The sequence below is a fragment of the Colossoma macropomum genome, unplaced genomic scaffold (genome assembly GCF_904425465.1).
Source record: "Colossoma macropomum unplaced genomic scaffold, Colossoma_macropomum, whole genome shotgun sequence".
NCBI classification, from domain to species: Eukaryota; Metazoa; Chordata; class Actinopteri; order Characiformes; family Serrasalmidae; genus Colossoma; species Colossoma macropomum.
In genome coordinates this window covers 3,296,574-3,320,802 of record NW_023494794.1, presented here as the reverse complement: position 1 = coordinate 3,320,802, position 24,229 = coordinate 3,296,574, and the positions used below count along the sequence as shown (strand labels likewise).

General features: G+C 39.4%; 2 protein-coding genes across 2 annotated transcripts in view; both read left to right on the top strand.

The window, feature by feature from the left end:
• specc1 (sperm antigen with calponin homology and coiled-coil domains 1) overlaps positions 1 to 11,559 on the top strand; it is a 149,413-nt gene extending 137,854 nt beyond the window's left edge. Inside the window, 2 exon segments of the mRNA XM_036579912.1 lie at positions 911 to 970; positions 11,139 to 11,559. Coding sequence (XP_036435805.1) covers positions 911 to 970; positions 11,139 to 11,228 — 150 coding nt within the window. The 3' untranslated portion in view covers positions 11,229 to 11,559.
• Positions 11,560 to 13,692: 2,133 nt separating this feature from the next.
• Positions 13,693 to 24,114, top strand: adora2b (adenosine A2b receptor). The gene is made up of 3 exons (XM_036579913.1): positions 13,693 to 13,809; positions 14,189 to 14,646; positions 20,271 to 24,114. Exons 2-3 carry the CDS (start codon positions 14,327 to 14,329, stop codon positions 21,007 to 21,009), a joined length of 1,059 nt encoding a protein of 352 aa, XP_036435806.1. The 5' UTR covers positions 13,693 to 13,809; positions 14,189 to 14,326; the 3' UTR covers positions 21,010 to 24,114.
• The last annotated feature ends 115 nt before the right edge of the window (positions 24,115 to 24,229 follow it).

Below are 24,229 nucleotides of genomic sequence, written 5' to 3'. Positions count from 1 at the left end.
ATTTTAGACTTAAATTAATTTGCTTTGAAAGACCCTGTGCCTTAATTATGGTTTATTTTATTTTTATTTTTTTACCATTTTACAATAAACAAATAATTGAACATTCCATTTTGTCACCACCAAAGCAATCATAACACAACCAAAACTTCACCAAATGTTTCAGTAGTGACTGTTTCGGTAGTACATGACTAGCAAACACAGCTTTGAGCAGTAGTACGCACATAAAATAATAATATTTTTCATTAAAAAGTTTACTTAATTGTAGAAAATATGGTTCGTTGGTGACAATCCTTAAAGTTACACACTGATTTTCAGATTGTGGGACACATTTATTTCAAAACAGTGGGATCTAACTGCTTTATCTAACTCTTTTTGATGTGACTCAACAGAAGGTATCCTGCAAATGATGATTTTGTATGTATTTTTAAATATAATTTTAGATTTTTATTCTATTGGTCTGATCATGAAATTTCAACACAACACAAAGGGCAACTGAAGTTTTCAAATTATGCAAAAAAGTAAAAAGTGACAAAAATAGTTGAACTTATGAAGCCCCTGGAATGATTGTTCTTCAAGATCATGCTGCATTTAGTCTTGCTACTACAAGCCAAGTGTATGACCTGTATTTCTGCTACACGCTTCTAATACAGTGGAATGAAGTAAAGCTGAATGGCTGCTCTACGCATGTGTGTGGCTTCACTGGCTGTAGGTGGCCATCTGTGCCAGACCTTCCTAGTAAGAATAAGCTCTGCAGATGTTTATTTTTGGTGTGTGGATATGCATGTGTGGGTTGGTATGTATTGACAGCAGTATATGTAGGTGTTTATCGTTAGCGGTTTGTGTATTTGTTGCTTGGTCAGTCTCTCTGTGTGGTAAATGACCTCTAATCCTTCTGTTTGTTGTTCCATAGGGCCGCAATCTGACCCTGGCCTTCCAAGCCGCTGAAAGTGTTGGAATTAAACCATCACTGGTGAGAAAACGCACGCACACACACAGCTAGTGTTGACCACAGCTCCACTACTGCTTAAACAGTTTGTAATCACAGTCTTCAGTAATTTAAAGGCAGATACATATAGAAAATGATTTTAAAATGATGGTCAACAAATAATCTGTCGGAAGTTGCAAAAAGATAGAGAAATGGTAAATGGACTCGGAACAGAGATGGAGATGAATCTATAATAGTTGAGAAATAAGTTGTACAGTTTTAATTGAATTAATACGGAGAATGCTTCGTGTTTGTATAATGGTGAGGCAAATAAATTGACAATTAAATATAACAAATGGAGAATTGTACTATATTATAAACATACAATAACTTCTTGTTCTCAAAAAACAATATAAAAAAAAAAATAATATTTGATTCCAACTTTGGAACACTACTGTTCATGCCCAGCATTTACCAGTAACTATAGGAAGACTGTGGGAAAAAGACCCGTCTGACAACAAGGCAGAGCAAGGTAGGGGTCTGTGATGACTGATGAAGTGCATTTCTGATCCCATTCACATATAAAGCAACAAACTAATTAATGGATTTCGCATCATGAGTTACTGCACCTGTGGGAGCAGCCAATCTGTGATCCCTCAGTCTTTAACCATTGCAACTCACAGTGCAGTCGCAAGTGCTCAAAACATCTCTTAATACAGAATCTGTCAATACAGAATGTATATAGAGCTGTTGTCGGAACAAAACCTCGCATTTCCAATTTTGACGTTTTTCAGTTTTGAACAATAGCAAATAATATGTAGCCTTGCAAGAATATAGATCATTGCACCAAATTGTTTCAAAGTCAGCGTTCAAAACACATTTCAGACTTTTAACTTGGACTAAAATTCACTTGCTTTGAAAGACCCTGTGCCTTAATTATGTTTTTTAATTATTATTATTATTTTTTTAATTTTACAATAAACAAATAATTGAACATTGCATTTTGTCACAACCAAAACAATCATAACACAACCAAAACTTCACCAAATGTTTCAGTAGTGACTTTCAGTCGTACATGACTAGCAAACACGGCTTTGAGTAATAGTACGCACATAAAATAATATTTTTCATTAAAAAGTTTCCTTTTCCTGAGATTTTGTTCTGCCAGCAGAGATATACTTCATTATGCAACTGTGTAACTAATAATGTAATTATATATATACATTTAAATTGTAAGTGTAATGTATATTATAATTGAATAGCAAAATGAACAATAACACTAGACTTCTAAGGGTTGAGGCATGCTAGTGGGAACCACAGTGAAAAGTAATCACTCTGATAAATGTGTACAGAGTCAGAAGGTTTATTAGTACAACTTGCCAACTCTCCACTGTCTCTGGGCATGAGATTCAACTGGCTTCTGACATCTGTATCCTGGAGTTCCTTCAAAGAGACAGACAACAGACAACAGGCAATGACATGAAGCAGTGCTGGAGTATTGCCCACTAGTGCCTGAAAGCCAAACCAGTCAGAGTCACTGCATTTCAGCCTTGGGAATTCTCCATTTTTGGAGAGGTGGGCTGTCAGGCGGTGATTTAGGAGCTGTTCAGTAATATGTCAGGAATATCACCACCTTAAATAAGTTTTACATTTTACAAATGAAGAGCCTGTGGGTTTGGTTTGGCTCTCCGGCTGCTGTTATCACTCATTCAGTCCCTGCAGACTCAAAACAAAGAAAGTGTAATGTGTTTGTGGGCCCATTTTTGGGAAACGGTGTGTTATCCGACTTACGGTAAGACACTGCGGTTGCAAAGTTCCAAAGGTCATTGGGAAAAATCATTGAAGGTTGCACCCTACTGAAGCACAGGGGATCATAGAGAGAATTTATGTTGGGGACATACCACTGGTGTGGTATGTCAGTGTTCAGCGGATCAGTGTTTTCAGTAATTTCTCCCCTTTAAATTGAGCGTGACGTGATACCCAGACGGCTAATAATAAATAATAACAATCTGATATTGTGTGTGCTGAGGTAATTGAAGAAGCAACTGAAGGTCACATTTTTCCTACCAGAGGTGTGTGTAGTGGGCGAGTGCTATCTGATAACAGTTCACTAAGACTAATTTAACGCTTCAGCGTGATCTGATGATAAGTTTTTATTTTATATTTGGAGCATGTTGCCTTTAGGCTACCTATAGCTACATTACAACCAAAATGCAGGATTTTGGTCTCTGTGTGTGGGGCGAGTGAAGCAGACTGCATTATGATTGTAGACTGCCACACATGTAAGTCTATTTATAACCAAGCTGTCACTGTGAATCTGTTTTTCCATTTTTTGCCCTTACTTTCATACTGTTTTTTCCTCATCCTTGTCCACAGCATTTTTCAAAATAAACATTACACTCAAGCCAGGGATCATGAGTGAACTCACAGGTACATCCAGTACTGTGCAAAAGTCAGAGACCACAATTTCATTTATTTAATTTCCATTACAACTGCCATTAAGTACAAGGTAATCATTTTTCAGTGTCAGGAAACGGTATTCAACCTGTCCATTCTTTGCTTTGTGCACTCTGTTGCCACTTTAACTTGAATTTGCACTTACCTTCAGATTTCTTTCTCATGAGGAAAGCCAAAGGAAAATAAGTGGGGAAAAAAGGAGTTTGAAATGTTTATTAACAGATACAGAGAAAATGGAACTCCTGACCACTGTGCAAGACCTGGTAGACCAAATCTCAAGCACACAAAATCAAGCTCCACTCATGCTCCAGATCTGAAAAGATCCACAAGTGTTCTTGTCCATCCTTCCACTATGAGTCTGAAAGGATGTGTAGCTGTCACTTGAAAAAGCTTTCGCTTGAGAAAAGGAAACAGACAAAAAGAAGATCATTTGCACTAGAACACTGAAAGTCGAGAAGGTTTTATGGTTTTATGATGAGGCTCAACTTGTTATTTGGATTACTTGGACCAAGAAGAGCAGAAAATGCAACCAACTCCTAAGACTGAACTTTGGAGGTGTAGAAAAATATCTCTGCAGATTTCCTTGAAAAACTGCTGAAAAAACTGAAAGCAGGAATATATATATATGATGAATAATGAATAACATGTACCTGATGGCTTTTTGGATGTTTTTTTTTTTTATTCTGACTGTTGCACAGTGCTGTACATATTGATATTCCTGATAATATGTAAGTATTGTTGTGGGTTGTTCATTTGGAGTGCTGTTTCAGACTGTCATAATTGTTTTGACGTCATCTTTGCTCCAGCAGACCCCCCCAGACCATTGTATGCTCACATTTCGGATGTGAAACTCCCTCCAGCTGCTTAGAATTATTTATCTGTCTTCATTTCGAACTGGTCTGCTGAGCTAAAGCGGGCAGCTTTACTACCCTGTTTCCCAAACATTACTGCTTTTCACTGGAACAGATTACGCTCACCCGCCATTTGGCATCTGACACACACGGTTCACCCCTCAGAGGACAAATATGAGCTTTGACCTGAATTACTGTTAGGCAGCACTGTTCTGAAGTGTCTGCGTCTGACCATCAGGCTGTGTGTATGTTAAAGGTGTGACAGTGTTGATGATGAAATGAAAGAATGAGCAGGCTTGACGTGCTGGGTTGCTCCTCCATTAGCATGTTTGTAGATGGTAGTGCTGTTCAGAGAAAATGTTACTGAAGGCTTAACATCCTCTGTGTATTTTGGTCATCAACAATGAGTTGAGGAATGAGGTTAATAGTGGGAACCGAGCGTCTGTCTATGTCTTTTCTCAAACAAATTCTCAATAAGAGAACTCTCTCAACATTAGCCCTCAGAGGTCCAGTGTTACTGTTATATTGAAGGCCACCCAAGTGTATTTAGAACGAATCATTCGAAAGAATTTCAAAAAGAAATGATCTTATATTTTTTGGAATAAACAATGGCACACAGTGTCACAAATATGGTACTGATGAAAGTTTCGAATCTGTACTCTTAATAGAATTTCTCTGCTTTTCAACGATTGAGAAATAATTAAAGAAAGTGTAGGAAGAGGCGTTTTAAGGTGTATCCAGGGGAGGGAGGGCAGGAAAGAGTCCAAAAAAAAACAAAGGAAAATGACAGGAAAAGAGGAAAATGCATTCAAATGCTTTTCTTCCCACGGGGTCCTGTTAAATTAGCTCTGAATGTTTTATGAGGCTCAATGTTTCGGCTCACAATCCTACTGCCGTGGCAAGGAAATGTCTGGAGGGCAGAGTCGAGAGGTTAGATCACACTGGGAAATGTGGTTATTGGTCAGTCTGGTGACACGAATGCAGACCAGACGAACGGTATTCTCCATTTCTGCCCTTAACATGGACCCGTCATTTTAGAGAAGAAGCCCTCAGCAGCTCAGCTACCGATAAAAGCTCCAGCACAGCTTTGAATAACTGGGACATTAATCACTGTACTGCTACTGTTAAAGTGACAGTTTAGAGAAAAATCCTGTTTACTAAGTTTTATTCCTACCTAAAATGTAGTCAGTTAGCCACATGTTTGGTGCCAGAACTTGGAAAACAACGGACTGAAGTACAGATCCAGGCTTCACCTACTGTTTTTGGCTATGTGATGTAATATTATCCCTTTTTTATAGAAATCAGTGTGTCATACAGAGTCAGACACCACATAAACAAGCCCAGTCGAGATTACTTACAGCAGTGTAACCTTTTAACTGTCACACTGTTTTTGACTGAAACATAAAATGAGTACTGTTCCCACTCATTCTGGGCTACAGTGATGATCTTTGTCTCATTTAAAAGGTAACATTCTCAAGCCATCGGAATAGCTGTATGAATAACTGACACAGTGCAACAGAGGTTAGAATAGGGTAGTTTATTTCCTCCTGACTCACAGTCTCTAAACTGATCTCTGACCCTTGCCATGTTATCAAGACAACACGTTTTACATTATGATGTGTCTGTGGACAGCGGTGAGGCTTTGAACGTAAGGACCCGCAGATTTGCTAGCGTTTGCTCATTCTGTGCTTATGTTGCAAATGAGATGCTCATAGCTGCTATGAATAATGGATCATCAAATAGTTTGTGGAATCAAATTCTGAGATTTCAAGCTTTCTAATGGTATATTTCATCACCGTATTGCTGGACAATTTGATACATAAAAATGGCGTACAAAAAAACAGACGTGAATGCTTCCATGGAAGTGTGGTAACGGTACAGTGATCTAGAAAAGGTTAAAGTAAGTGATTCATGTAAAGGCAAATTATGTACATTTGCAGAACTGTCACGTTACATTCTGTAGAACCTTAAATAACTCTCTCAATAGCGTTATGAGACATTGTTTAGGGATGATGTTGAGAACGGGAATAGTACAAGCATGTTGATTAATATCATACTAAGATAATAAGCTATAAGTTAGAATATAATATTAATAAAAGATATTCCAATAATACTGAAAAAACAGACTCTCAAATTTTAAACCATGAACTTGATGACATCAGCGAGCTTCAAGTTCTAATGCCGGCTGATATGATCATAAAATAACAGAAAAGCAGACCATGTTCGTGCAGATTTACTGACAATAATGAACAAAGTTCTGATTAGAGATGATTACTGTTATTGAGTCAACGGTCTAACATCCAGATCTTGTGTAGTTTGCAGCTGCCGCATCATTTCCTTTAGTTAGATGTGCCTTGAGGCTACTTTAGTGGCAGGATGGGTTTTTTATAGCCTTCTTTTTGCAGAGATAAACCTCAGGCTTGCTTTCAGAAAATGATGCTGTTGGTTTTATTTGTATTTATTACAAGCGTTGCTTTACAAAAGAGCCAGAGATGATGTCAGTTTGGCACTAATAGCGGCTAAGTCGCTAGCATCTTTCAGAAGTGCATGTTCTCATCATGCCGCACCATAAATGGAAAATTGATGGGGAAGGAAAGAAGGTTGTAGGTGTAAACCTCAACCACACACACGTGTGCATGCTATTACACTGAACATGATTTGTGTGCGCAGTGCAGTGGGTGCAGTGTTGAAGGTACCCACTAAAATGAGGCTCTGTTATCTTATTAACAGGTTATTAAAGCAGCTGGCATGTACAAAATCAAGAGCTTGAAGTCAACCTGAAATGAAAATGGACCCTTTTTACCATTGGTCATATTAAGTATAATTCATCACATCATTTAAAAAACTTAATGTTTGTTCTTGTCCTCAAAAACATCTCCATGCACCAGCGGATGGGGAAAAAATATTAACCAATAATAATGTTTTATCTCCCTCTTTTTCCACTCCACCTATCATCTGAGCTCAGCTGTGCTCACCATGTTTCACTTGGAAATACATCACAGTACAGAAGGAAAGTGTGTCTTAAATGTATAACCGGGCCATTTCTAGACATGATCTAGTCACTGATCCTCTAAAATTGCACATACTGATAATTTCAGCATGTGCTTAATGCTTTATTAAAGTTTGTAAAATCCGATTGGCCGAGCCACATTCACATTGCTTTACTAAATCAATCAAGTGTCCTTCCATACTGTGTTGTATATCTTGTATGAACACCAGAAATGGAAAGTAGCATATTATATTTACTCTTATACAGTACTTAAGTACAATTTTCCCAGTAAAGGTACTTTTTGAATGGAATTAAATCATAGTACTTAATACTACATACATAATACATACTACATTAATTTATGATAAAGTACTTTTAGTTCTTTAGTACTTTAATTTTCAATAACCGTTACAGAGTAAAAACAAATGTGCATTTCAGTTTGTAAACCAATTAGAAGAAAGTCTGGTTTAATTTAAAAGACTCATTTCTGAAAGCCCATCAAAACAAAGCAGAACTCATCTCCATTAGTGCCGTCAAGGTGAGGCAGGGGGCCACAGCCATCCTTAACTAATAGCTGACCCCCTAGTTTATTTACTGTTTTCTTCTTACTTTGATTTTTTTTTTTAAAGGCCAAACCAAATAGACTGAATAACACAGTAACACAGTAACTGTGAATTTGAATGTGTTTGTGGAAGTCAGTAGAAGTCTGTCCTACAGAACCCTGTTAAAGCTGGGCTTCAGTAGAGGCAGATTCAAATACACACTGTTTTATTGGATCGAGGATCCACACTGATTGGAACACAGGCTTTTATAACAGCATTCTGGGTCTCGCTCGGGAGTCTGTGAGGCTATCAGGAGAGCTTTTTGCATATGAAAATCATCTAAACCTTTATTGGACTGTAGGTTTTCACAGATGTACTTTTTATCCCATCTGGAAGCTCAGCTTCTGTATGTGATGATTGGTGGAGCTCTCAAAGGGGCGGGATCTCCTAACATGCTGCCAATACAGACACTGTAATGCCATCTCAAGTCAAATTAGTCAGCCGTCGAATGTGTGTACAGTGAGGCAGAAGAGCCCTTTGAAAACTAGCAACGCTGGCTCAATAAAATTCTTTTTCAATCGCTGCCTATAAAATATTAGTATAAATAAATTGTAAATAGAGTTTTGAGTTTTTGAGTCATTTTCTTTTATTTAGTAAGTTAACTGTCAGCTGTAAAGCGTTTAGTAAATGTTGTGTCATGTGTAATCATAACATCTTTGGTGTTTTACAGCAGCTATACCAGCTTTTATAAGCAGCAGTGCAGACTCTGCTAATGTCCACCTCATTTTAGAGGATTACTTTGAAAATAGATTCACATTCAAAAGTTTGGAATCAATGTTTTAATTGAATAAAGCCCACTCGGTTGCAGATAAATGTATGAAATGATTCTAATTATCATTAGAATAGTATAGTAGCCTGTGCACCTTCTCAGGATTTAAATGTGTAGGAAACTGAGAATCTGTAAAAGAAGTGTTAAATTTGTCTAGAATAATGAACAGAACTGTAGAATGATAAAGCACTATAATATCATAAATGAATGACTGAATATAAAATGATATCCATTTAATATGGCCTCCAAACTTTTGTTTTTGTTTTGTTTATGAGTATTCGATTTTTATTATTGGCAGCTCTGCCTCCCCTGTGTCAGAAAGCACCAGCCACCACTGAATTGCAGATATCCAAAAACATGACTCCAACTAATTACTAAAGTACTTTTTCATTAAACACCTTATTTTTATTATTTTATTTACTATTTATTAAAAATGTTTGTAGTCAAGTACAGTAACAGTACTCTTACTGAGGTAGAAGCTGTCAGTACTCTTTAACTCCTGGTGAACACTGACTTCTAGGACACGTATCATGTGTGTACAGTCTGTTGAAAACACTCTGAAGCCAGTCTGTGCAGAGTGTTGGTGTGTGTACTGCTAGACACAGTTTTGGAAGGCGAGTGAGCACTGACACCTCTTACTAACCCTGATCTGTGTCTCAAGCCTCTAATCCCCACATCCCATAAATACATACACTTACAGAGGAAAATCCTCAGCCTTACACACTGACGGAATGTAAATGAATCTAGACTTTTTAATCCATAATATAAGATTAAATAGGCAATTATGAAATTATGTTAATGTGATGAACAAGAGATTATTCTTCTGTTATTCTGTTTTGTGGTTAAGAACTATTTCAGTAGCCCATTTAGGCACACTTGTTATGTCTAAGCTTATTGTAAGTGTGGGCAGTATGACAGCATGTTATTGTTATCATCACACAGTGTTCATGGGAACTGTCAGGACTTTTAGAGCACTGAACGACTCCATATAGGAAGATTTAGACCAATTATAGAGAGCCTGTAAACAAAAAACATAGCACATGTACATAAACCGCACAGAACGAGTAGCTGACTGGATGTCAGCCCAGTCCACCATTATCTTCTTTATTTATTTATTTTTACCCAGTGTTTAACTTTGGTTTCTGTTCCTTCTTAATACTGAGTTAAAAAGTCATTCTTTATTTTTCATGGTCTTTTTTAAAAGTGACACAGCTGTTTTGCTGGTGCATTTTATGCCTTGCATCCTCACAACAAAATATTGTGGTACATTTAAGTGAAAGTTGAAAATATCTTCAAGTATTGTAATGTTATATTTTTCCCACATCCCTGAAGATACAGATATTGACACTGATAATGCTTATCGATGCAATATTTACTGATACTCTTATTGATACTTCTCTCCATAATTTGGCACAATAAAAACAAAGATATGACTTGAAAAGATGTGAAAAGATTCAAAGTAAAAAGATGTGAAATGTCTGTGGCCATCTCCCTACAGCTGAGAATATTAACAACCATAAGCAACATGTCAGCACAGCTCACACTAAGCTCAAACTACCTAGCAGTTATCAATTTATGCTATGCTAGCTGCCAAATTTTATTTCTGTACAGTCTCAACTTAATATTACTACCCCAATAAGCTGATTTAGGCTATCAACATATATCCTAATTATTCTTTTAATGCTGGAAACATTTTCTGATAAGGACATTTAGACTACCAAACTATCCCACCCGCAGTTTTAATCTGATGCTGAAGTTGGCTTCTTATCCGCCAGCTTTCTGTTTGAATTTTCCCATTCCACCGTAAATGGTGCAGCAGTTATTATAATGCCTGAGGTGCCACCATTTAAGGTGGAATGGGAAAAATTCTAAAACAAGATCACAGATGGGAAGCTGACTTCAGCCTCGTAGTTTTAATGCTGGTAGCATTTCTTATAAGGTGATTTAAGCTATCAAAATATCTTGTCTAGATTTGTATGAAGGGAAATATGCCCTACGGTGGGGCATTTCCACAATGCAGCACAATTCTTCACAACACCGAGAGGCTGCACTGAAGACACAGGTGTAGCAGCCGCTTTGCTAAAGCAAATATTCTGCACTGCTTCAGATTTATAGAATGTTGTATTTGTAAGTGTTTCATGTGGTTGCTTTACATGCAACTACCACTTAACATATATTGCATTTAGCTGTATTATTAAATTCAGTAAAGTGAGACCACACTTTTAAGCGCCTTACTCTTTCAGCCGGGAAGGCATTCAAATGCTTTCATCACAGAGAGCAGAGAGCACCTGCTGATCCAAACTAGCACCAACCATTTGAAAATATCTGCTATGTAGAATCTATTAAACAATTATAAATACTGAATACTAGGAAGCGGTTCCAATCTAGTGCCAGTTCCCGATACCCATCGCCTACATATCACCCACTCTTGTGCAGTCTTCTTGTTGTAGTAATGAAGATGCTTTCTTTTGAAATGCCTGCTCATATTAAAGTTTGTTTTAACATCTCTCTCTCTCTCTCTCTGTCTCTGTCTCTTTATCATTAGGACATTGATGAGCTGATGCACACAGACAGGCCAGACTGGCAGAGCGTGATGCAGTACGTTTCTCAGATCTACAAGTATTTTGAGACTTGACCTTTGTCTGGACTAATAGAAAGTGAGAAAAGTTCACAGAAGCACTTTCTGCCCACTTTCTTTTCCCTTCCACACCAGGATATGGCAGACAAATCTGAGCTTCTTCTCAACATCAGACTGTCAAACAAACAAACACTTTTCTACATTCACTTCTGTTTAATGGACTGAAAATTCACTCTGATTTAAGCCACACTTGCTTTCTTCATTTCATTTCAAGTTTGAAGTTGCTTTGAATGGTTGAGGTTGCTGTTTTTGTCACTTCTGTTTAGAACCACGGTACAGATCACAGTGTTGGACTGCAGTTTGACTGTTACTGTTTATAGAGAATGGATTATTACCAAAAGTATGGAATATATATAAATATAAATAGATAGAGGTATTTTTGAATTTGGCTTTGCTCTCAATTTATTTGGCAGAGAGGGACGCACACATTACATTGGTACTTGATAAAGATCTACAGGTCTTTGAAGAAGAGTTGGGTATGTTCTCTTATAATTAACAAAGATTACTATTAAGATTTACTATATTTTCTGAAAGGTCTGATAAGTCGCAAAGGACGTTCACTCAGCGTTAAGAAGACGGTTGTATTTGTGTCATTGCAGGATTTTTCTGAACATAAAAGTTAGGTGATGTCACCTGTTTTCACTTTATGCTGTATCTTAGAAGAAACTAACATGTGAAAGGGGAAATTTTACAAGACTGACATTCACTGTCATGCTGTTTTCTATAATTAGAGACAAACCTGTGCCAAATTCCAACACACTAAAACTAATGCTACATAGAAGAAATATTTTATGAAAATGATTGATTATAGAAACACAACATCTGTTCCAAATGAAAGTGTAATTGTAGACAAAGTTAAACAACCTACAGCTTTTTTTCTTTTATCTCAAAAGAACTGGCTTTTATTTATTGACCCTGTATGTTCCTATGCTGTGCGATCTTAATGTCACCTTTTCTATCTTAAACATTTCAGTTTTGCTTGGAGAGAGAAATTAATGGACAGTTGCTATTGATAATAAAGTCTTCTTGATCAAAATAACTCTGTCAAGGGTCAGTTAATCTCAGCGATTACGGGAAAGAGAGAAACCAACACTGATGATCATTTTTGCTCTGAAAGGGCGACAAAGAATTCAGGAGTGAGGAGTGAAGCTTTTAGTTGGCTACTAAAAGCCTTTAAAACAGCGTGTGCCAGAGCAGTGAAACATGCATGTGGGTGCGAAATGGAAAGTACGCTTGGGGGATTTAACCACACAATCAGTGGAGAGCAGTCGATATAATGGCTCCTCTCACTTTCTCTCTCTTAAAAAACACCTTTTTTTGCTAATAATGGTGATTTGGAGTGATGACACTGAAGAACCAGTTTTGGTGCCTAAAAGAACCTTTCAGCAGAGAGTGTGAAGAACCTTTTTTTTAACATTTAAAGAACCTTTACTTAATGTAAAGCTTCTATACCAGATAAAGGTTCTCCTAGATCTATGTGTCTAATCCAAGAACCATTTAGGAACCTTTTTGAGAGTAATGTTTGAAGTGTAGCCTGTCTGTCATCAACTCTAAGGCAAGACCAGTAGTTCAACACTGACAATAACTGACAGTTATATCAGTGGCCTCAAAAAGTACTTGGACACTTTAACCATTTAAGTTCTTTAGGTTACTAGACTAACACTTTAAGCATGACACCAAACTGATGGTAGACTCTGTGTGGAGAAAGCAGTGGTCCTGCAGAGATACCTTCCTGCTGAGTTTAGTTCCAACCTGTATCCAGTAAGCTGCCCCGCCCCTTACTTAACTCTAATACTAATGATCCAGCCAGTCAGGGACTTGGGAAGAGGTTGAGGCCCAAGGCTTCCCAAGCCTCTTCTCCAGTCTGCAGGTGTGGCAGATTGTGGCTGGAACTAGGGTCTGAAGGAAAGTCTCCGGGGTTGGAGACCACTGCTGTAGAAGAATTCCAACCAGAATACACTAAGAGCTCTGTAAACGTCAAAGTCTGAGGCTGTTTTCCTTACTCTTGTGTCGTGAGCTTGTGTTTGTAGGGCACGTGAACTCAGAACTGTATGAAGCGCGTTTTGGGTGCGAACTGGCAGAAATTTGCAAAGAAACTGCTCAAACCACAACTATCTGAAAGCACACCCGCCTCCTTTTGAAAGAGAAATGGCAGTCTTGGAACTAGAAACACAATGGCACAGATGCCCAATCACCGTTTAGGTCCACTGTACATTAAATCATTCTATTATTAGTGTGAAACCCCAAAATGCCCCTCTTTCCCCATTTCATCATTCCCTGTAAACATGTGTGAGGAAAGTTGGACTACAAGCTTGTGTTTTTGGCTCATACGTAATCAATGACGTTGTTCTGTGGTCGGAAGCTTTTACACATCGCACTGCCAACTCCACTGTAAATTAGGGCGTGGTTGTATTCGGGGCGTGGCTATGCCTGGGCGGGGCGTGGTCATGCTCTGTGATGGTCTTAACGTGGGTGCTTGAAGAGCCATGTGTGCGTCGCGCTCACTGTGGCTGAAGTTTGTCTGCTCGGCGCTGCTGCCGCTCATTACAGCAGGAACACGGCGCTTCACACACTGAGGGTAAGTGTTTGTTCAGCGATAATAAGGACTGCACTTCTGTCCGGATCCTGTAAAAGCCTCGTTTTGTACCTCACTGTTAGAGCTCTGAGTCAGGCGGCATCTCAGAGGCATGTGGTAGAGGAAGGAACTAAGCAAACAGCTGAACTTGCGCAGACTCGCTTCGGATGTTTCTGCACATTCTTCAGTTCAGGCTGGCCGCTCAGTCTAGAGTAGAGTAGGTCTGAGTAGCTTCAGTGAAAACAGGATGGTCTTTTTTTTTTAATTAAAGAAAAGTAGAAGTTTTTAGGAAGGGCAGAGGTGATGCAGTGGTGTGTTGTTATCATGGGTTGTTTTCATGTCTTCACGCTCTCAGCGCTCTCGCTTCCTCTCCGAATCGCAGATGGCAGTTTGCGCAAACCACGTTGGGAAAGTGGCGGACAGCTGTTGCAGAAGGCGGCGATCTTCACTGCCCGCGGCGTCCTGAAGGCTCCTCTCCGGCGGTGACTCTCTCTCTCTCTCCCTGCACTTCTTCGCTAAGATGAATACGGTCTACATCGCCATTGAATTGATCATCGCCGTTTTGTCGATAGCGGGCAACGTGCTGGTGTGTTGGGCCGTATCCATCAACTCCACTCTCAAAAACGCCACCAATTACTTTCTGGTGTCGCTGGCCGTGGCCGATATCCTGGTGGGCTGCCTCGCCATCCCCTTCGCCATCACCATCAGCATCGGACTCTGCTCGGACTTTTACGGATGCCTTTTCCTGGCCTGTTTCGTGCTGGTTCTCACTCAGAGCTCCATCTTCAGCCTGTTGGCGGTGGCCATCGACCGATATTTGGCCGTCAAAATTCCTCTAAGGTGAGTTTCTGGACTGTTTTAGTTGAAATCATCACAGCTCCACCTAATCAGCTAAAGCTAGGAGTAACTTTTCAGTGTAGAAATGCACGTTTATTTGTCACAAAACTATATTTTATATGTTGAGACTTGGAGGCTGGTTTATATGTTTACATGTTCCCTTACATTCTTGTTTATTTGACCTATATATTAAGTCTCTGGTCTATATTCCTTATACATTATTTTAGACTGTGGTTTATATACCTTATATTAACTTAGACTGGTTTACATGTCTTATATTGACTTAGACTCGGGTTTACATGTCTTAAGTATTGACTTAGGCTCTGGTCTATAGGTCTGTGTATTTGGTTTATATGCTTTATATATTGACATAAGTTTACATGCTTCATATGTGGAGACAGGCTCTGGTTTATATGCTGTATTTGTTGACTTAGACTGTAGTTTTCATGTCTTATATATTAGGTTTATAGGCCTTAGTTGTTGATGAAGGTTTATATGGTTCATATGTGGAGACAGAGATTCTGGTTTACATGCCTTATATATTGACTTTAACTCTGGTTTATGTTATATATTCTCTTAGACACTGGTTTATATGTTTTATTTTCTTAGACACTGGTTTATATGCCTTGTATATTGACTTGGACTCTGGTTATACGCCTTACATGTAAGATAGTAATGAATGGGAAAACAAATTGATCCTCTCCTACAAAAGCTGTAATCTGAAGTTGATTTTTAACTCGTTTTATGGTATTCCTATAGTATGCACTAATATTTACTGAGCACTCCACAATACTGTGGAAGATCAGATCAATAACTTTATCCTTTAGAAGACGACCTTCCGTGGTGAAACCTGTACGAAGTTCAACAGTTCTTGGACGTGTTTCACTGGTGAAGAAATGCTGAAGGATTTCCGTGCTGGCCCTGATGGACACTGGTATTAGAAAGACAGTTTTATCAGACTGTGTCCTTTGGTGTTTGTTGCTGAGCTTGGAGCTGTTTATCTGCTATTACAGGACGTCCACCTTCAGGCTCTGGGAGGGTGCTGGTAAAATCAGGATAAAGTCAGCAAAGAAAGGATTAGGTACACCGGTTGCTCGCCTGAACTGAAGCTGCTAACTGCAACTGAAAGTTGCTTGATGGCTCGTAGAGCTTGTGTGATTGATTTGGGGGTTTGTCTTTAATACCAGTGCCAGTAGCAATGGGACTTTTAACATCTTCAGTCTCCACCTAACTGTATTCACACCATCTCCTGACTAATGCACAGGCCTACCATTTATTTTACCCCAACAATACAGACAAGCTATTTGTACTATACACTAAAAGTCAAATATTTGGACACCCTTAACTGAATATGCTTTTTTTTCTTAATACTGAAAGAAATTGCCATTTTTCTTAAATGGCAATAAAATTTATGCTTTTGTGTGAAATTTTATATATATATAATATAATCTTCAAGCCTGTAGGAAAATCATCATATAAAATATGTTTTGATTTGTTTAATTTGTTTGTTTGTTTGGGGGGGGGTCGTTACATAATCCTATATGTGTTATTTCATAGTTCTGATGTCTTCGCTATTTTTCCAGAATGTGAAAAATAGTAAAATATGGAAAATAACATATAATAGGTGTCCGAAGCTTTGACTGCTAGTGTCTGTCTTCTAATCAGTGACTTGTGAGGTCTTGTTTGACATGGTGTCTCCCATACAGCTAAACTAGGAACTCCCATTGACTACTCATTGATATTTCTTTAATATCTACAACCAGAGTGATGAATGGATGGACACATCCACTTCTACCGATGTTTGCTTGACCTAGATCATGTTCTTTTGAAAAGTAAACTGTTGAGCATGTAGACAGCAGATTTTGTGAAGCCCTATTTATTTAAAAAAGCATAACTTAAAAAATCTCTGAGAATCTATGAGAGGAGACAAAGCACTGACCCATGATCAAGTTAGTGTACATGTAGGCCAGTATGTAGAAAGTGAAGAATAATTATCCTTGCATGAATGCATCACAATACAGCATTTCATTTAAATCATACATTTATTTAAATCATTTCAGAATTATAATTTCTCATTGTTACACTTTCATCCCTCTTTTGTTTTTCTCTTTTCCTCAAGTGGCTTCTGCTGCTTGCCAGGCTATTGTAAATAAGGGTATGTTCTTAATGACTTGCCTGGTTAAATCAAATATAAAATAATTTATCCCATTGTGATCGTTATGATAAACTGGCTAGTCTGCAGGTAGCTAACAGTTTTATCTGCTGCCAAACAAAACTGAAAAAGAGACCAGAGATTGTGTGTGTGGTTTCATAGAACCGTGACTGCTCCTCATACGAGTGTTTCCGCAGCTGCTTGTGTAGTTAGTAAGGAGACCGCCCACGCAGGTTCCCCCCAAAAGCGTCAGGTTTACTCCCACAAGCTCAGGTTTCTCGAGGTGTTCGTTTGTCGTTTTTGTTTTATTTCAGACTCTGTTGCTTGTAATTAATGCCGATGTTGGCCCCGTCCGCAATCTGGCCCAACAAGACTACACTTTCCCCACCGCGCTCCCTTGTGTTTTTCATTCCACAGTAACCTCAGCATGACTTGCTCGCTTAAACACAAAGGCTGTGCATCGGGTAAAGCTTCTAGTGTCTGGAGGGACTAAAAACTCCCTGGAAGAAAAGATGGCCATTGCATAATCTGAAGCGTGGACCTGAATCCTAATAGCCTATGCCTTCATTATTGCACACAAATTCCGGCAAGCTGTAGGGGGGAGGAGGGCCGGACTGATGTCATTTTAAGACTTTTTGTCAGGAATGCACAGAACACTCTCGCCTCTTTCACAGACACAGTTTAGAATGAAAACAAGCCACAGGATGACGAGCTTGACGACTGTTGTGAAGTCTAGCTTGAAACACAGATTAAAAGGGAAATTCTGTTTATTTTTTAAAATGCCTGTATTTCAAACTCTAAGCTGTACACAGTCATTCAGTGTAGTGCACTGTAGAGAAACACTGACTCAGATTTATTTTACAGTGCTGACAGAAAACAGGTGTTTGTCTACACGTAAATATAGCCATTTTGTATGCTGTCCAAAATTAACAGTGAATCTACACGTGTCTTCAGACTATATATGTAATGATACTAATAGTGGTAAACTATTGGTAAAGTGGTCTTTTGGACTATTGTGCCATACAACGCCCTGCATGTACCTCTCTGCCATGAATATATTTTAAAAACAAATGTTTTAGGCTCAAAACTATCGTAAAACAATGTCTTAGGCATCAAGCATTGTATTCACAACTATTTCATGTAATAACTTTGAGAGCGAGCTTTTAGAGGTGTTCAGTTTATCAGACATCTGGTTGCTATCACCCCCCAACTGTGAAGAAGTGTGACTCAGTTTCTCTTGAATAGCACTTTTCACATCAGACCACTGAATGACTATCTGTATCTTAACCATTTAATTATAAAAAAATTTTGGGAAAAAAACGTGGAATTCCCTTGAAGCCTAACCTTATACACATATACATCCCACTCTAGTTTTTAATTACTTTTTCTTTACACAGTAAAACTGGGCACAATCCAGACATGTAAGTGATTGCTGTGTTATTTCAGTGCACATTACAGTGATAAAAGCTGCTTATAAATGTGTATGCTGGAATTCTAATGGCAAGTGCAGTAAATAAGTGCATATAGATCACAGTACATTTCTATTCATGGAGAAAAATACTTTTAAATGCCAACAGAATAGATAAGACAGACAGATACATTCTACAGACAGAAAAGATACTGTCGAGTTTTCACATTATCCCTTGTTTGCCATAACCCTTTAAATATATCATGCCTATTAGACGTTCTGTTGGTGCTGCCAACACCGGGGGCTGATGGGGATAAACAGGGATCAGCTGCAAATGCTGACAAGGAAATTAGTCTTAAATGTACTGATTCAGGAAGCAAAGAAAAACCTCTTCATTTGCAAGGGACAATGTTGGCTAGTTAATGTACACGTTCTGAAAAGATTGGCAATCAGGAGGGATCCACGCCATGCATCACAAGCACTCTGTCCTCGTAATGCTGACCAGTGTCTCAAAGCGGAAGCAAGGGAGCGGAGGGGCGAGAGAGATGTGTGCTCAGAATAGAATGAAGGGGAGGGGGCTGGAGGGGGCAGCGACCATCGCCATGCCAGAACGAATCCACTCTCTCCTTCATTCATGTGTCCTTGGACAACACGGGGAAAGGAGGAGAGCGAATCAAAGAAATGAAAGATGAAACTAAACATAACAAGACGCAGCAACACACCTCTGTGCAGAAAGTTAATCACAAACTAGTCGAAAGGAAAAGTGTAAATAAAGGAGGTTTAAATTATTCCACTGATGCAATGAAAACCCTTTACGTTTACTCTGTTACCCCTTCCATATGCCAGAGAACCAAACCAAAAACTGCAAACTCTTCAGCAGTGCACTCTGCCCTAAAGGCTTCTAGATCATGGTGCAGCTTTGAGACAGTTATTGATGGCAGCCTTGATCATCTGTGTCCACGGTGAAAAGAAACGCAGTGACAGGCTTTCAGGGGGGCCTGATGAATAATGCATCCTGTGTATTACTCATTTGGCTCCATCAGAGCAGGCAGACTCTGAGGGCAGCGTCTGAGGGCCAGTGATGAAGTGACCGGCGCTGAAGAGTTTGGGCCATCACTCAGGCCTGCAAGCTGAGGTAGACTGAGCTAGACTCCTCTGTGGAAGCATCATTCTTCCAACGCTGGCGATAACCACGCTTGAATCATGATCCAGTGTAGAAAATACTTCCCTGTAGCACCAGTGGTTGACTTTTGCATGCAGTTTGAACGCAATGATGGAACTTTTTACTTGACGTTGTTGAAAAGTTACAAAGATGTGGTGTGTCATCTTAAAGGCAGAGTATGCAAATAATTGTCAATATTGTAAAAGCATTTCCAAGAAGCCAAAACAGGCAGCAATAACAGGAAGTGGGCCTGAGGAACTTATTAACCTAAGGCTGTTTCCACTGTGACTTTTTATGGGTGGTATGATTTGCTACATTTTTGATTATTTTTCTGCTGTGCTCAGTATTGATGTTCTCTTACTGTGTTCAATGTAGAAAGAGTTGGCAAAGCTTTCCACTGAAACAAATCATTATTATTTGAGCTCTTTTGGTGAAATAAACTTTGAGGAATGCTTCTTCCTAAAGATTCTATAACATTGCCTTGAAAGTGCAAGGATTAGTTATTGTATGACAAAAGTCATGTTAGTAGTTTGAGTCACTGACTTAAATTCGTCACCATTTGGCACCGTGGAGATCAACCTTTCCACAAAATTTATTTCCAAGCCATGCCTGCTCCAAATAATCAATGTGTTTTCAGGGGCCTCTACGAGCTGGATTAGATGTGTTTTCAGTTTTTGGCTGAGCTTGGCAGGAAGGTAGATCTCCAGAAGGAGGGTTAGTCAGCACATCTATAAAGAAAGCAACTGGAGCTTCCAAAGTTTCTTTAAGATGTTGCATCTAAAGCTGTTTATGTCCTTATTATATATATTTTGCCCTCCCCTTTGGTATATAGAAAATAAAGTAGCTCATCTTTGTTGTTTGAAAACCACAGTTCAGCCTTCACATCATCTCTCCTCTCTCTCCAGGTATAAAGAGCTGGTCACAGGAAAGAGGGCAAGAGAGATCATCACCATCTTATGGATTCTGTCCTTTATCATTGGCCTCATCCCATTCGCAGGCTGGAACAAAAAAGGCAGCGCCTGCAGTAGAATCTACAACGAGTGTGTTCCGTTCGAAAACTTCACCTCCAGTAATGGAGAGGGATTGGCGACAGAGTGGGGCTTCTTTCAGAGCTGCCAACTCCCGTGCCAATTCGAAAACGTGGTGGACATGCGCTACATGGTCTACTTCAACTTCTTCGGCTGTGTGCTGCTACCCTTGCTCATCATGTTGGGCATCTACGTCAAAATATTCACGGTGGCACGCAAGCAGCTCCGGCAGATTGAACTCAGGAGCACAGTGGGGAACGGCGAGAGCCACCACCACGGGCTGCTGCAGCGTGAAATTCGCGCTGCCAAATCTTTGTCCTTCATCGTGGGGTTGTTTGCCCTTTGCTGGCTACCCGTACACATCCTTAACTGCCTTACGCTCTTCACCGAGCTAAACAAGCCTGACTTTGTCATGTACGTGGCCATTATCCTCTCACATGCCAACTCAGCCGTCAACCCCATTATCTACGCCTACCGCATCAGAGAGTTCAGGCACACCTTCCGCAAGATCATAGCACGCCACTTCCTGTGCCGACGGGACGAGATATACCTTAGCTCCAATGGGAGCAGCCGAAAAACAGACCAAGTAAACATGACCATTGATCCCCTGTTATAGCCACGGGGATCTATATATGTTATTTTAGTCTAACTTATTTTAACCGTATCCTTAGTCAGTCATTCAAAAGATTTATGGTGTACTGTCACCATACGTTTATATGAGGAGCAATGTTTACTGACCAGAGAATAGCTGCAAAATATCTGACGGGGGTATTGAGGAATATGCCCAGAATGTGGACCACCAGGCTATTTATAAGGACAAAAAAGGACCCTTTATTATAGAAGGAGGCCAATATGCTCTTTTATCACTACAACGCCAGTGGAAATACAGGAGTTCCTTATCTTCAATCTGACAAACTAACAAGCTTGAACAAACTTTACACTTCATTCCAAGCCTTAACAGACAGATGTCTGAAACAAACCAGTCAAAATGCCTCTAAACTTGGTTTAAGAGTTGACTCGTGGCCCTGGACAGATTCAGCCACGTTGGGTCATGTCGGGTTGGTAATAAACATACCATAGAAAGCAGAAATATCTGGAAAGCACCAATGTTTATGGTGTGGCATCACCAGTAGCTCATCTTGAAGGAACTGACACGACTTGTGAACAACCCTGAGGAACAATGCACAGCCAGATGGAACATAAACCAATCACACTGTCATGGTGAAAGGTATAATGGAGGGGGTTTTAACACCTGACTTGTGACTTTTATTTTTGAAGTGCCATGTTTGAATTTTTAAGACCTTTTTAATCAATCTTCACAATTTAGAAGGTTGCTTTAGAAAGCTCAGGAAAACCACAGAGGGAGGGTAGGCAGACATGAAGTGTCTTGAGGAAATTCATTGAAGTTCAAAGAAAATCAAGCTGTGGTCCGTTGAGAAAGATAACAGTAAGTAAATTGTTGATTGTTAGAGAGAGAATTTTATACATCAGGCAGTTCTTCTGTTCCTGGAATCCGCCAGTATTGTGGATAAACTGTTCCCATGTTCTGTTGCTCATGAGTGACTTCGTAAGACTCTAGGAATAAGCTGCTTTGCAGGACACAAAAAGCAAATTTCCACATTTGCGAGTGGCACTTTTAGCTGAACCGTTACACATGCGCTTATTTTTCTCTGTCTCTCTTGCACACACTGAGTGGCCCCAGCTGCACTGGTGCCGGACTTGCAGGGGATTTGGTGTTTTCTCTTTCTGCGGGTGCGTCACTGCCCCCAGGGACCCGGTTTGTCATTGAATGTTCAACTGCGACAAACTATACAGGCCAAAAGCAGAGAGCCTGGAGCAGAGAGTGTCTGCAGCACAGAGCTGTAGAGTGTCACCTCTGATCCAGGCTAGGAGTTGGCTGCCACTTGAACACGTTCTACTGTTGATACTGTGTATCTTTAGTCACTGCTTGCTGCGCCCCCCTTATACTATGCCCCAGTTGATCAAAATTCAGACTGCTCAGAGATATCATATACCAAGTAACAATGCCCGTTCTGTTAAAAGCTATGACTATTTGAGTCGAAGGCATTTGAGAATGTAATTACGACGTGAATAAGCGCTTTGATGGGACTGAACACTGACAGACCTAAATGTTATCTCACTTTCATCGTAGGCTAGCAATTTGCTTTGCATATTTGATGAATGGGAGTCTTTTATTATTAAAAGCAGACAATTACTGCACATTAGGGTGTGAAAGAACATCAGCATTCTTTTTCGGGAGGTCTGAAGTTCAACACAAAACATCAACCACACCACTACTTCTGAATTGCACTGAGTGTTTTCAGGCCCACTTCAAAAGGGAGCTGATTAAAAGCAGTTCCTTGGCTTTTCACAGCACATTACTTAATAGCTCTGTAATGATCAGAATGCCCGATTCTTTTTTAACAGCACACTGACAAACACTTGCCTTTTCCAGCTTTAATAAATCTATCACTCTCTTAGGCTGCAAATGGTCAGATGTGTCTGGCTGAGCTAGGCCACGGCACTGATGTGTGGTCGGACATGTTCTCGTCAGATATGAAAAACTGACTGTATGCGCTAGAGCAATGGCAGATGGGGCTGTGGTAAAAGTAGCTTCATCGAGCGAAAGCTGGTGCTTTTGGAGGGGGTGAGGCAGATAAACATGAAGAGGCAGAATTTGAGTAGCTCTGTAGGTTCTAAACAAAATACAAATACATTTGTTTCATTACTACTTCTAAAGGGCTAAACTGCAGGAGTGTGCCAAATTTACTGGACATTCCCATGGAGACCAATCTGTACTGCACTGTACTGGTGTTACTGTCATTTTATTCCTTTAGTAATCTATTTTTAATTTGGTGAACACAGTGAATAGGAAAAAGCCTTCCAGTTAATTTCAAGCATAACTACTCAGTTAAGTAAAAGATCTTCTCTAGCTCTAACAATCATGCCCTTGGAAGAGAGCAAGAAGGGGGAAAATACTTTTTTCCAGGTGTAATTCTGACACGTGCTACAGGATTTGCCACTAATCAGCATATACTGTGGTTCACAATTGTTGTTCAGTGCTTTTAAGTGTTGAAGTGTTACCACAGTGAATTTGTCAGCTGTGTACTGTTATTTAACATGATTCTGTATGTTTGGTGACATTTTGTAAATAAAAGTTGTTTTATATAAAAAATTAGCCCCTTGATTGCTTTAAATGGAATAAAAATGATATTATGTGGCCTGAAAAATCTTAAACCATTAATATATTTATTGTGTTCTGACAGTAACTAGTTCAATGTGTTGGCAGGCTTCCTTCAAACAAACACAAGCACTGCTGTGGTAAAGAAGCCAAAGCCAAAGAGAACAGGCCAGGCGCTAGCAGTCAATGAAGGAAAAAAAGCATGTCAAGTGGTTTCCAAAAAACACATATGATTGAAAATTAAACCACTGCTGTTAACCTGGCTATGTTCTCTGACTAAACACTTTGTGTAGCTTCCACAGCATGCATGACACAACATACTGTCTGATAAAAAGATTTGCAGAATAAAAGGCCTTGAACTGCTCATGCAAATGCTAAAAATACTGAAATTTTTTTTGTTTGTTGTACAGGGTGCTGACCCTTCGAATAAAAGGAAGCTACATATGGCAGATGCTCAATGAACAGATGTACAATCTCTGGAAACCGATTAAATGAGTTCACTCACTCACACAAAACTGGTCGCCTGGGATACATTTGTGTGTGTGTGTAGAGGGGAAGAGGAAAGAAAAGGATTTTATGGGTTTTCAGTGAAACAGTTCAAGTTTCTGAGAAAAAACATTGGTTATAAAACATCTGTTTCGTAAAGAATAAATAT

Excerpts from the sequence above, each read along its gene's own strand:
- adora2b (XM_036579913.1), top strand. The coding sequence starts at position 14,327 with ATGAATACGGTCTACATCGCCATTGAATTGATCATCGCCGTTTTGTCG. Across the intron at positions 14,647-20,270 it reads GCCGTCAAAATTCCTCTAAG|GTATAAAGAGCTGGTCACAG; the intron begins GTGAGTTTCTGG and ends CTCTCTCTCCAG.